A 15145-nucleotide genomic window follows, 5' to 3' on the forward strand; every position below is an offset into this window, starting at 1 on the left:
CTTCTCCTGCCGTCGAGATGGTGGTTGACAAAAATGGTAAAGCAAGACCACGAGAGAGACCATTGGTGATTAGGTTGGAAGTAGCGCAAGAGCGTCCGGCTCGAGGTCGTGACAAGAAGTATGATAAAAATGACAAAGGCAAAGGGAAAATGGAAGAGTAGCCTAAGTCTTTATTATTATTTATTATTATTATTATTGCAATAAGAAGATGGGGTTTTTAGAATCCTAGCCTATTTATTTTTATTATGATTTTATTATGTAACGTACTATTATTATTAATGAAATAAAAAAGGTTAATTGGTTACGAAACCGTTGTGATTTTCTTTTCATTATTCTTGTCGAATTTCAAATGCATTCGCAAATGTCCTTCTATTTACATTTAAAATGATGAAATGGGTTGTATCCCGTGAAGGATTACCTACGTATTCATAAAAAAATGAAATCAAACCCTTGCGCGTAGTTCGAGTAAATGTAAAAGAATAATTGTTCTAAGCAAGAGCTTGTAATGAACTTTAGAGAATAAGCATGTGCCTTACTTACTCCTAAAATGCAATTTAGTTTATTTGATGATATGAGAATGACAAATTGTCAAAATGCAAGAGCAAGATGACATTAGCTTGATTCAGGTTGGCCAGGGGCCGTTTATTTCGTGCCACAAGAGCGACACTTGAGGTCACGCGAGGCGCGTTTTTGCTCCTATTCTAGGCATAGTAACGTTTTAATTGGTCAAGGTTTGTTGGGTTGGCAAATTCATTCCCATCTAGGTCTGTGATCCTAACCGCACCCCCTGGAAGTATGGACTTGACTAGGAATGGCCCGGCCTAATTGGGTTTGAATTTTCCTCGTGGATCGACAGGTAAAAGAGCCCTAATTGATTTGAGGACCAAGTCTCCTTCCTTGATGTTCTTTGGCTTAACTCTTTTGTTGAAGGCTCGTTTGATACACGCCTGGTATGCTTGCACATTTATGTAATGCACGTAACCTTCGTTCATCCAGGAGGATGAGTTCTTCATATCTTTCCCTCTTCCACTCGGCTTCGGGTATTTGACTTTCGAGTATAATACGCAAGGATGGTATTTCTAGCTCGACTGGTTGTACGGCTTCCATGCCGTAGGTCAAATAGAAAGGAATAGCCCCAGTGGGTGTCCTAACGGATGTACGGTATCCCCATGAAGCGAAGGGTATCTTGCTTGGCCAATCTTTATAGTTGTCAATCATTTTCCTGAGAATCGTGACAACGTTTTTGTTTGCTGCCTCTACCGCGCCATTGTTTTGTGGTCTGTATGGCGAGGAGTGGTGATGCTTGATTTTGTACTTGGCTAGCAATTGTTCAGATGATATTGGTTTGTATGAACTTTGCCACGTTCTTGGCTGTAAGACTGGTGTAGGAAGCCGCTTCTACCCATTTGGTGAAATAATCGATTGCTACTAGGATGAAACAGTGACCTCCTGTTCTGGCTAGAGTGATTTTGCCGATGATGTCAATTCCCCAAGCAGAAAATGGCCATGGGATGTCATGGTGTAAAGCAATGAAGGAGGAACATATTTCACGTTCTCAAAGATTTGACAATTATGGCAATGTCTTACATATTTGATGCAATCAGATTCCATCGTGGTCCAATAATACCCTAAACGTGTGATTTTCTTTGCCATCATGGGTCCACTTATGTGAGGGCCACATTCTCCATCATGGACTTCTTCCATCACTTTCCGTGCCTGTGGATGATCAAGACAACGTAGGATTACACCAAGAGGTGTTCTTTTGTATAGCTCTCCATGCATGAGAACGTATTGGGAAGCTAGCAAGCGGATAGCGCGTTGTCCCCTTTTGTCCATTTCTGATGGATAGGTGCCATTGAGTTTGAAGTTCAGGATTGCTTGGAACCAAGGTTCCTCCGTAATTTCCTTTTCATCGGTGATTTGGTGCACATAAGCTGGCTCTGATCGTCGTTCGATGCATAAAGGCATTTCTACCATGCTATCCGGCATATTAATCAAAGATGCGAGTTTTGCAAGAGCATCCGCAAATTGATTTTCTTCTCGAGGTATATGTAAGTAGGTTACTTGATCGAAGAATTGGGCTACTTGGTCTATTATGGCTTGATAGGGTGCCAAGCTTTCGCTTCGGGTTTTCCAAGATCCCGTAATTTGATTGATGATCAAAGAAGAATCCCCATGTACTCGAAGATTCTTGATGCCTAAACTTACTGCCGCTTGCAATCCAATGAGACAAGCTTCGTATTCTGCAGCGTTATTTGTCATCTCGAAGTCGAGTTTGACAGAGATTGGTGTATGCTCGCCTTCAGGAGAAATGAGCAACACTCCTATTCCAAATCCTCTTAAATTCGATGCCCCATCAAAATAGAGGTCCCAGGAGTCTACATCCGTCTGGAGTATATCCTCATCCGTAAATGACCAGGTGTCTATCGTTTGTGTATTATTGATGGGATTTTCTGCGAAGAATTCGGCAACGGCGCGCCGCTTTATGACTTTCAAAGGCACATACTTGAGATCGAACTCAGAGAGCATCAAATTCCATCTCGCTAGACGTCCATTGAGAACGGGTTTCTCGAAGAGGTATTTGACAGGATCCATTTTGGAGAATATTTTGACGGAGTAGCTAAGCATGTAATGGCGTAGCTTCTTCGTTGCCCACATAAGAGCGAGGCATGTCTTCTCGAGTGGCGTGTATTTGCACTCGTACTCCAAGAACTTCTTACTAAGGTAGTAGATGGCTCTTTCTTCTTTTCCTACAGTTTGAGCTAGCATGGCGCCCATGGCCGTTTCAGTTACCGTGAGATATAAACTAAGAGGTTGATCTCGTTGAGGTGGCATGAGCACTGGCGGTTTGGCTAGTATTTCCTTGATTCGGTCGAAAGCCTTCTGACAGTCATCATCCCACATGGTGTGATCTATTTTCTTTAACTTCTTGAATATGGGTTCGCAGATCATGATGAGTTTCGATATGAATCGACTTATGTATTGTACCTTGCCCAGGAATCCCCTAACTTCTTTCTCTGTTTGAGGTTGCGGCATTTCGATTAGAGCTTTGATCTTTGAAGGCTCTATTTCTATACCTCGTTGGCTAACTACGTATCCCAGGAGTTTGCCAGATGTCACTCCGAATGCGCATTTCAGAGGATTGAGCCTCATGTTGTACTTCCGTAGCCTTGAGAAGAATTTGCGAAGGTTCGCAATGTGTCCCTCTATTTCCTTGGACTTGACAATCATATCGTCTACGTATACCTCAACTTCTTTATGCATCATGTCATGTAAGAGTGTAGTTGCGGTGCGTTGGTATGTAGCTCCGGCGTTGATTAACCCAAACGGCATAACCGTGTAGCAATAGGTTCCCCACTGAGTGACGAAGGCGGTCTTATGCATGTCCTTTAAGGCCATCTTTATCTGGTTATATCTTGCGTATCCGTCCATGAAGGATAGCAATGCGTGATCTGCCGTATTATCCACTAATATGTCGATATGTGGTAGAGGAAAGTCATCCTTAGGACTTGCTTTGTTTAAGTCCCTAAAGCCAACACAAACACGGATTCTCCCATCCTTTTTGGGTATGGGTACTATGTTAGCTACCCAGTCTGAGTACTCGGAAACTTTAATGAACCCGGCTTTGAATTGTTTATCGACTTCTTCTTTGATCTTGAGAGCCCATTCTGTCCTCATTCGACGAAGCTTCTGTTTTAAAGGTTTGAAACCTGGTTTGATTGGGATTCTATGCTCTGTAATGTCCTTATCGATCACTGGCATATCTTTGTAGGACCAAGAAAAAACGTCTTTGAACTCGTGTAGGAGGTCTATGAAATTGGCCCTTTCGGTGGGGCTCAAGGTTGTCCTTATCCTAAGTTCTTGGGGTTATAGTTCAGTTCCTATGTTGATGGGTTCTGGTCCCTCTTCCCCCTCTTGTAGTATTTCTTTGGCTATGTAGGGAGGTATTTCGATTGAGTCAGGGTCTGGGTCATTCTCATTATCATCGTAAACAGAATTACATTCAAGATAACACGAAGAGTAAGCAGAACCTGATTTATTCATATTAAGATTTGAGAAAAGTTGAAACAAAGAAGCCATCTGATCTGTGGTCAGTGGCGGTAAAGGGACAGCGGTTGGAACATTTCCCGAACTACTGTTACTATTTGACTTTAAACTAGGAGAAACGAGAGGAGTGGGAATGGCGATAGGAGAAGACTCTCTAGGAACTTCTCTAGACTCCGAATCTGACTCTGACTCGAATTCATCGTCTTCTGGTTCTCCTTTGAACATCTCTCCTTCTCCAGTAGTGAGCTTGAAGAGTCTTCCTTGATTGTTTGTCCACTTGATCGATTTTCTCAATCCTTTCTGCTGATTGGTGTTGGTTTATGTGATTAATGTGGTAGGGTTGAAGTGATCGTCTTGAAGTTTCATGGTAATGATCTCATCCTGCGCGGCTCTAAAAAATCGATCTTCTCCAAATAGTAGACTCACGGCTTGTTCGTCTAGGCAAGGTGCTTGACGGGTCTTGACGGTAGGAACCGTTTCTGGAGGAATGAAGTAGTAATCGTGAAAGATCTCGATTCCGGCTAACTTCTTTTCGAGATAGTGCCAAGGTTCAGGAAATCCATGAAAGAGTTCTTGACTTCCTTCCCTAACGAAGTATCCATTTAGGGTAGGGAGATAGGGTCGCATTTGGATTCCCACATACTTACGGTTTTGAAATTGAGCGAGCATCTCGAGAACTTCCTCTTTAGTGGGTTTTTATCCTAGTCCAAGGGGTATTCTTTGTAAATTACCCTCTTTTTAGGGTGCAAAGGTGTTTCTTCGGATAGGATTCAAAGGCATTCCTGGGAAGTATCCCTGGATTTTGAGTATGTGGTTGACCACTAAGTTAGAGTAGGGATTGAAGTATAATGGTGCCAGCTCACTCTCTATGACATTTATGATATGGAAGCCCCCAAGTTCATGTACTGGATCTGTAAGGACTTGATTGTTTGACTTCTTTTCGATTATTGCCTTGATGGGTGACGAAGTGATCGTCACCACCTTACCATTTAGTGGGATTTTGATTTTCTGGTGGAGTGTGGATGTTATCACTTTGGAAGCGTGAATCCAGGGTCTTCCCAGAAGTATGTTAAAGGATGCCTCAATATCAACTATTTGGAAGTTGACCTTTCGCTCAATCGGCCTTGTGGCTATGGTTAGGTCAACAAGTCCTACCACCTTTCGTCGTGTACCATCATATGCGCGAACACCTTGGTTGGTAGGGGTCCAGTCTGATTCTTTCATGCCCAATTTGTATGCCGTTTTCAAGGGTATGACCTTGACTGCGGAGCCATCATCTACCAAAGTCATTGGCACATTTTTTTTAAGCAAATGACAGTGATATAAAGAGCCAAGTTATGACAAGCACCGAAGGGTGGCAAATCCTCATCCGAGAAAGTAATTGGATTACTTAGCTTTGGTGATTCTTGGAAGACCAAGTTGACCACGTCGTCGGGTGTGGAGTTATGTGCTACATTTAGTTTGGCCAAAGCTTGTAGTAAAGCTTGGCAATGTGGGAATGAGCTTGCCACTAGTTGCCAGACTGAAAGATCAGCCTTTGTCTTCTGTAGTTGCTTCAGCAAATGGTCGGTAGAGCCTTCTTCATTATCATTTGGTATGACCACATTGGTTGGACCGTTTGCTATGGGACCATTTTGAGAAGTGTTTTGGTATGGGCGTCCTGAACGAGTGAGGTGGTCTACATCTTGATCTTCGCAATTATGGATTATTTCCTCAGTGACTTTGACTAAGTAGTGTTTAGTGAGATACTCGTCTTCATCATCATCGGCCCATATTCCATTGACAGTAGCAAGTTCTCTCATTCTCATGATTTCAGCCTCTAATTGGATAATTTGGTTGACTAGCTCATCAACCATGGCTACTACTTCTTGCATTGTAGTGTTTTGAGAGAAGACTAGTGGTGCAAGTTCTTTAGGTGTGGCGTTGGGATCACGTAGGGTTACCACTGCACTCTCTAGTTCCACGACTTGTCTATCCACACTTTTTGCCCATGCGATGAAATCAGTGATGGTTGGAGAAATGATAGAGTAGTTCCCTTTATTTTCTATTGCATGAATTTCATCTTTGACTGGAGAAATGAGGTGTGAACAATCTATGGTAGATTCTTCACTTAGAATCACTATAATTCCAAGAGGATTCTGAGTGTTGTTAGGCTTACCTCCAGGTGGTATTGGTAGACGACCGTCTTCAATCATATCTTGAAGTACATTTTTCAATTTGTAACATTTCTCTTTATCATGTCCCTTACCTCTATGGTATTCGCAGTACGAATTCACATCCCAGAAATTTGATTTCTTTTCTGGTTCGGGTGTAGGGCTTATGGGTTGAAGTTTACCTAGTTTCATCAACCTTTTCAGAGCGTTGGAATATGTGTCCCCTAGATTTTTGAATTTCCTTAGAGGGGTACTCTTCTTAGATGGCTCGAGGAGGTTAACTTCATCAGTCTTGCTAGTAGAGCCGTAAGAACGACTTGTTGAGCCTTGATATCCACGACCTATCGTTTTGGACAAGAGCCCTTTACGAATGTCATCTTCGATCCTTGTCCCTAGTACGGTCAAGTCTTTGAAAGTCTTGATGTTTTGATACCTCAAATGATTTGCATAGATGGGCTTTAGGTTATCCACGAATTTCTCCACGAGGGTAGCTTCATCTGGACGTTCAACAAGTTGAGTACTAGTCTTCCTCCACCGACTTAGAAAATCGGTGAAACATTCTTTGTCATTTTGGGTAAGAACCTCTAAAGTGCGCATGTTGACTTGGATTTCAGCATTATCCGCATATTGTTTAGCAAACTCGATTGCGGCATCGTCCCAAGTAGCAATTTTCTTGTGTTTTAGCGAATAGAACCATTGTTTTGGGATGGTGTTAAGAGATGAAGGAAAGATCCTTAAGAACATCTCGGGTTTAATGCCTTTGATAGACATGTAATCCTTGAAGGCACGGATATGGTTCAAAGGGTTTTCATGCCCCTTGAATTTAGGGATATCCGTCATGTTGAAGTTGGTTGGAAATTTGGAACTCACGGCCTCACATTTGCGATTGTTCTCCCTATAAATGTCATTCCCTTTGAGATACATCAATTGTTCCTCCAAGTATTGGAGTCGTTTCTCGGCTGCAGTCATACCTATGGAGGGTTTTTGTCACTGAACTTGTTCACGAAGTCATCAGCGATCTCACTTTCTCGAGGAGGCATCCTCGTTTCCACGGCATATATTTGGCCCTCAATGGTGTCAAGGTGATCATACACTTGGTCTTGAGTAACTTGGAGACGAGCTAGCGCGGCTAGGATTTGATCATTACCATTCTGGAGTTGGTTGAAGTTCGCGTCGCTTGTTTCTGGCATCTTGGAAACTGAATAAGAGATCGACGACGAATCAAAACACGATCGACCACTCTAGCACACTTACTCGAAAAGAAATGTTTTGACTCATGAAGTGGGAGTGTGCCACTTGTGTCAAGTGAGTTTTGAGGAAATGACAAAGTTTGAAAAATGTTGGTCCTAGTCAACTTTAGTGTAGTTGTAGGAGTGGACTCGAAGTGAGGTTTTGAAATGGTTTTGAGGCCCGAATTTTGACTCGACAATTGGACAGAGTTTCGACTTATTTTGTGCTAATATCAGGCCTATATTTCGAAATTTTACATTTTGAAGAAGGATTTTGATTTTACAAAAATCGTCATGGTTTTGTTTAGAAAATGGTAATCACGTATAGTAAAAACAATATACAAGCATTATAACGGAATGCTGAGTGCATTTAGAAGGGTTTTGGTTTAAAGGGTGGGTTGCCATACCGAACAATCAAACCCGAAGTCTGTGGAGAAGCTCGTACCAAACAAGAGTAAGGCCGATTCCTAGTCCATTTCCTCAAGTAGTGAAAGTCCTTGATACAAATAAGAGTAAGTACCATGGTATGGATGACGTCAATCACTATCCATCCTTAGGCCCAAATAAGAATTAGGACCGTTTAGACGGGACGATTGGTCGAATGGGTTGGGTTGGGCCTAGGGAGGCCGAATGAAACGATCTAGGAAGACCGAGTTATGAAAACCGACAATTGTCTTGTACAAACTATTCTCTAACCTTGTTCAAGTTTCACCCTTTTGGCTACACGTAAGTGTATTATCCCCAGCGGAGTCGCTAAACTGTGGACGCGGGCCCACGGGGGCGCTTGGGGAGAACAAGTGTTTGCATTTGTGGAGTCGCCACCAATTTAGTGTGGAAAATTGGAAACCGTTCGAATACCTCGTGTCATGTCAAGACACAAAGTAGTGACATGAACACCAAGAACTCGTTACCCTTAGCATTCTATGTCTAGAATGACTCTCGTGGATGCCAATGAACACGGATGTTCACAAAGATCTGGAGTAAGGGGTGGGGGTACGTATTAGGAAGCTCTTTTGATCGAACACCTAATCCCGCCCGCCTCGATAGCGGCCTCTACTAATGATTAGGGAAAATCATCTATACTCGATATATTGTCGATTTATATGCATGAAATGAAACATCCAATGTTTAGTCCTAGCATGTGAGAATTAACTAAGTCGGTTGACACGTAATTTAGCATATAAATAATGTCAAAGTCGGGATTTAAGTTCAATTACATGTGAAGGCATACAAGGAAATATAATAAAGAAAATTACAATAATAATACAATAAAGAAAAAATAATAATTACATTGGGTTAATTGATTTATGTCGAAAATACTTTTAAAATGGATAATTTTGAAAAGAAAGAATAAATGAATTAACGAACAGGAATTAAGGTGATAATACGAATAATAGTTAAGTAATTACGTAATTAATAAACAAGGTCAAGGCAAAACAGGAGTTCAGAGACAGAAATCAACCAGGAACAGGCGCAGCAGAGCTGCGTCCCTTGGAAGAGGCGCAGCAGTTGCTGCGTCTGTTCCTTGGCTTAGTTCTGGTTGTGAAGCCGGAATTGCAAGTCGTTGATGTTCGCTGGTGAATTTAAGGCTTGATTATACTATTTGACTCGGATGAAAGTGATTAATATGCTATTTACATGTGATTAAAGGGTCATGAAAGCAATAAACACGGATGAAACTAATTAGGACTAACTAATTACAAGATTAATAAGGATTAATTAATAAATTAACAAACTAAACAAATTAATTAGGTTAAACAGGTTATTAATGACGAATTAATGATGGTGACGATGAACAAAAGGTGGGAAATATATCAAAGAGGAATTCCAGAGACTCAATATTGACGAATCAAACCTCTAAAACCCGAATTTGACTTTAATGACGAAAACCCGCAAATATTAATTATAAGGGATTTAAGTCGGGAATTTATGATGGATTAAATATTAATGATGATGAATATATTACATGTTAGAATTATTATGCTTAAATCGTCATATGAACAATGAACAATTGAAGAAATAAATAAAACAATCGAATCATCAAAGGACGAAGGAAGAATAAAAGAAGCAGGAACTGCGGCAGCCTCACGAGGAGGCGCAGCAGGTGCTGTGTCCCTTCGAAGAGGCGCAGCAGTTGCTGCGTCCTTTCTCGACGGTCATCTTCTGGTAATTCGTAAAAAAGGATTTAAAGCATGGTTTTAGAAATACTTTCGACGTAAATCTTACATTATGATTACAATAAACAAATAACAATAATAAAATAGGGATTATACACCCTCAGACTTACATGTTTGATGAAACGAGATGAACTAAGTTAACGTTTAGTGATGCTCGACTCAAATGTAGACGAAAGTGCCCTCGTAAGAGGAAATTAAACATATTGATTAAGTTGATTATTGTGGAGTTGGTCAAATTGGTCGGTCATGCAAAACGAGGCTGGTACTCAGAAAGATCCGAGCTTACGTGGTCGAAAGTTCAAGCACGTAGACGCCAAAAAGTAAGAACGTGGTCTAGAATGCAAAGGGAGAAGAGAAGGGCGGACACTCGCGTGAAAAATATGTGAGACCGAAGGTCTCTATTTATACTAATCACGCGGAGGCAATAGGGTTTTCGGAGAAACTTTGAAAGTGAATCTCGAAAAGATATGAAAAGATACGAAAAATACGCAGAAAAGGACTTGGGAAGAGGCGCGGCAAGCACTGCGTCTCTTGGAAGAGGCGCAGCACCTGCTGCGTCCTTTCCCAAGTGGTTTCCCCCTGCGGAAGAAAGATTTTCGTGTTTAGGTTATGGAATAACGGATTTATCTTGTTTTCCTTAATATTTTGTGTGAATATTACGGGAAATTATTTGCCAAAGATTAAAAGATTTATAAAATATGGAATAGAAATATCCGGAACATTCCAGAACATTTTGACTCGGTTTCAGAAAATGAAGACGGTTTTATGACCCGGACTCCAAATATACTCTAATTACTGCCAAAACGACCGTATCGGCACGTAGATGACAATTAAGAGGTAGACACAAGTGTTTGAGCGATCACTTGACGATAAACTTACGAACTGTCACAAATCATTCCGCGTACCAAACATGCGGCCCAATCATCACCGGGTGGTTTGCGGGAGGTGCAGAAATGAGGTATCTACAATATGTTTCGTACGTTCATGAAAAACGGGATTGCGAGCGATATGCATAGCTGATTGATTGTCACAATGTAGCTCAATGGGAGTGTCGTGAGGTATGCTGAGGGATGCAAGTAATCCTTTGAGCCATTTAAGTTCGCGCGTTGTATAGGTCATGGCTCGATATTCAGCTTCAGCGGAAGATGTTGAGACGGTTATTTTCTTTTTGGTTTTCCACGATATGGGAGATGACCCGAGAAAGACTATATAGGCCAATATAGAACGCCTACTGGTTGGGCAGCTGGCGTAATCGGCGTCACAGTATGCGTGAAGGCGGAGGTCACAATCGGACCGAAGTAGTATACCTTGACCCGGGGACTTCTTGAGGTATTTAACGACTTGAAGAGCGGCATTCCAATGGTCTGTGGTAGGGGCGTGCATAAATTGAGCCAAAATATGGACCGAGTAGATAAGTTTCGGTCGAGTAATAGATAAGTATACCAGACGGCCCACAAGACGATGGTATGGTTGTGGGTCATTTAGAGGAGCGGCAGTGGATAAGGCGAGGCTATGATTGGGCTCCATGGGGATGGATGCGGGTTTGGACCCAAGTAAACCGGCTTCAGTAAGGATGTCGAGGGCGTACTTTCTTTGAGATATAAATATCCCAATTTTGTTTCGAGCAATTTTGAGACCTAAGGAGTATTTAAGTACTCCTAGATCCTTCATATGAAAACACGAGCTGAGATAATCTTTGAATTTTGTAATCATGTCAGAATTGTTACCGCATATGACGAGATCATCAACATATACCAAAATGTGCACTTCGGTTGTTGTAGTTATAATGGAGAAAAGAGAGTGATCATAGGGACATTGTTTGAAACCATAGATAAGGAGAGCGGAAGCAAGCTTAGCGTACCAATACCGTAAAGAGATTTGCGTAGGTGACATACCCGGCCGTCGTTTGAGGAATAGAACCCGGGAGGTGGTTTCATGTATACTTCTTCTTCGAGATCACCATGGAGAAAGGCATTGTGAACGTCCATTTGATGTAAGCTCCAATTCTTAGCTGCGGCTATGGCAATAAGGGTGCGGACGGTCACAAGTTTAACAGTGGGGGCGAAAGTTTCATTGTAGTCGACTCCCTCGACTAGAAGATTGCCCATAACAACCAGTCGAGCTTTATACCGTTCAATTGTACCGTCAGCATTGTATTTTATTTTGTATACCCATTTTGAACCGATAGCTTTCTTTGACGGAGATAAATCTTCAATTGTTCATGTGTTGTTTTTCTCGAGAACCTCTATTTCAAGGCACATAGCGGTCTTCCATTCAGGAACCTGCATAGCTTCTTTAAAACAACTATGCTCGTGGTTGCTAGTCACGGCCGATAGAAAAATTTTATGGTTAGGAGAAAACTTAGCACAATTAAGGTAATGAGAGATAGGGAAAAGGGGTACCTGAAGACGATGATGGGTGGTGTTGAGAAAGTGAGACGAGGGGCGAACAGACGGTCGAACGAAATCTTTGAGGTTTGAGTTTGGAAATTTATGTCGATGTCCTCGACCCAATTCAGGAGGATCGGGAATGGTTTGTTCGGCTGGGAAAGTGTCGATGTGGTCAGGTGTGGGGACCAAGCGTGATGCCGGAAGTGGAAGTAGTGGTAGACGAGGTAGGCGGCTGGTCAGCGGTGGGTGTGGCCGTGGTTGTAGACGCGGGGGAAGGAGTGGTATGAGAGTTGGGTATGTTAAGTAGGACGACTTGGTCAATAGGGGTTAAAGTGTCATGTAAGAACGATGTAGAAGTGTCGTTCTCATCATGGATATTGAGAGTTTTAAAAGGGAATTTGTGTTCAATAAAACCCACGTCACGGGACTCAAAATAGGATCCGTTATCCAAGTCATAAACGCGCCATCCCTTTTTGCCAAAAGGATAACCAACAAAAATACATTTTCGACTTCGAGAGGCAAATTTATCGCGAGTACGATTAAGACTTTTGGCGTAGCAAAGACATCCGAAAATGCAAAGATTCTCCATAGGAGGAGTTTTGTTAAAAATAACATTTCATAGGGCGTTTTCCCTTTGAGAAGAGGTGTCGGAGTGCGTATATTAGACGAACTGCAGCTAGGACACATTCACCCCAAAATAATATAGGTAGACTAGCTTGAAATAAGAGAGCACGGGCGAAATTTAAAATATGACGATGTTTACATTCGACCCGGCCATTTTGTTGAGGGGTGTCAACATTAGAGGTTTGAAAAATAATCCCATTTGTGTTGAAAAAATTGATAAGAGATGTAAATTTTGTACCATTATCACTGCGCAAAATTTTTATCTTCTTATGAAATTGACGTTCAACCATAGCGAAAAAATTTAATAAAGTTTATTGGACAGCGCTTTTATGACGAAGTAAATAGACCCATGTAGAACGCGAAAAATCGTCAACAATCGTTAAAAAAATATTGTGAGCCACACGACCCGTTTTCCGAGTATTTTCCCCATAAATCACAATGTATTAAATTAAAAATAGAGTCCACTTTATTTGAACTGGAAGAAAAAGGTTCATGCGTCTGTTTGGCGCGAAGAGAAATGTCACAATTCTTATTGTGAAAACGAGAATTAAAACGAGAATTTTTAGAAATAAAAGGTAAATAATTAGAAATTTGTGAGGATGGATGCCCCAACCTTCTGTGTCATAATTCGACGGAATCAATCGACCCAACCGCATATGCTTTAGCTGTTTCGTCTCGAACTCCCGTCAAGTAATACAGCCCCTCATGTTGCTCACCCGCCCCAATCACCGTTTTCGAGGAACGGTCCTGTATAAGACATAATTTGTGAGAAAATTGAATAGAGAGCGTATTATCGAGAAGGAGACTAGAGACTGATATTAAATGACAATTCAAATTAGCGGCATAGAGAACATTTCTTAGCACCAGCCGTGATGACAATCGTTTTGTCACCGGACTGAGTGGCAATGGTAACGTCACCGTTTGGCAAACCAACAGATAAAGACGGTATGGTACGAATATTGCAAAAATGAGATAGACAACCTAACATATGGTGGGAAGCCCCCTTATCAATATCCATGAAGACAAAGGAATAGAAGAGACAGTACCGTGAAGACGATCAATTTTCTCGGTCTTGTGTTGCTGCCATAGACGGCTTATCTCAGCAAGTTCCATGGGAGTAAGAGAATTAAGATCAATATTGTCCATTGTAGACAATGAGGGAGACATGGCAGCCGTAGGTGTATGAGAAGGGGCCTAACCAGACGCCATAAGTGCGCGAGGTGGAGCACCGCTAGTGGGTTGTCGGAATCGATCACGCGCCTCCGGGACAGAGACAAAATTGCCAGCATCCGTAGCATTGGGGTTAATAGTAATTCTGTTTCGGGGACGATTACCCCACCAATCGGGAAATTTTCCCGTAACATGAAAGCAATATTGAAGAGAATGACCTGACTTTTGACACGCAATGCAAAAATACTTCGAAGTAGTATTAGAAGAATCAGTATTCGTATTACGGGTTTTATTATTATCACGCCCTCCCCCTGTATTTCGAGAATAATTATGGGCGCGAGATGCAAAAGCCATAACATCGGGTTTGGTTTCAATGTTAAGTTCGGACAAATTACGAACTCCTTCTTCTTGTAAAAGACGATTATAAATAAGATCTAAATTGGGAAGAGGATTTGTACCAAGAATTTGAGATCGGGCATTGTCGTATCGATCGTCGAGACCAATCAAAAAATTTCAAACCCATTTCTTTTCTCGACGAGGATCCAGTTTAGCAACCCAATCACATGGGCAAGCGGAGCATGAGCAGTCCGGAAGAGGATTGTATTCCAAAAGTTCGTTCCAGATAGTTGTGATGCGGCCGTAATAATCGAGCAAGGATTCAATAGGTCCCTGTCGACAAGCCATTAAGTCTGCTTCAAGACGATACACACGCGCATCGTTGCCCTGGCAGAACCGATTTTTGATGTCAGTCCAGATTTGTTTGGCCTCTGGACGGCATGAGATGGCCTTGCAAAGTGACGATTCAAGCGATTCGTATATCCAAGCGGTGACCAATGCATTGATGGACCGCCAGGACTCAAAATCAGCAGCAGCCGTGGATGGCTTTGGTATGGTGCCATCGATGTAACCCAATTTTCCTTTAGCGAGCAAGGCAAGTTTAAAAGATCGGGACCATTCGTCATAATTTTTTCCGTTAAAGGCAACCTGTGTAATATTGCCTCCGGGATTTTCGACATGAACAAGATGATATGTGGGATTTTGTTTCGTTTCTAAACTTTTATCGTCATAATTTGTCATGACGATTAAGAGAAGAATAGAGCAAAAAAACGATGATGAAAAATTATGAAGCAAAGAAACCTAAGACTACTGATACCATATTATGAATATCAAGAAATGGGAAATTGTATGAATATTATTCAGATCAAATTGTGTGTAATACATTATAGGGTAGCCATATATATACATGAGGTGTATCTCGATATTTACGGAAACTATTATACACAACAGCTATATAATTTACAACTATGGAAGGAAAATATATTGGCCATGATTGAGGGATTCTAGCCAACGGCTAG

General features: G+C 41.6%; 1 protein-coding gene across 1 annotated transcript; it reads right to left on the reverse strand.

Moving 5' to 3' along the window:
- Positions 1-14303: 14303 nt before the first annotated feature.
- Positions 14304-14867, reverse strand: LOC141600864 (uncharacterized). Its single transcript, XM_074421120.1, has one exon. The coding sequence runs from the start codon at positions 14865-14867 to the stop codon at positions 14304-14306; it is 564 nt and encodes a 187-aa protein (XP_074277221.1).
- Between the last annotated feature and the right edge of the window lie 278 nt (positions 14868-15145).

This window comes from Silene latifolia, chromosome 9, assembly GCF_048544455.1.
Source record: "Silene latifolia isolate original U9 population chromosome 9, ASM4854445v1, whole genome shotgun sequence".
Taxonomy (NCBI): domain Eukaryota; kingdom Viridiplantae; phylum Streptophyta; class Magnoliopsida; order Caryophyllales; family Caryophyllaceae; genus Silene; species Silene latifolia.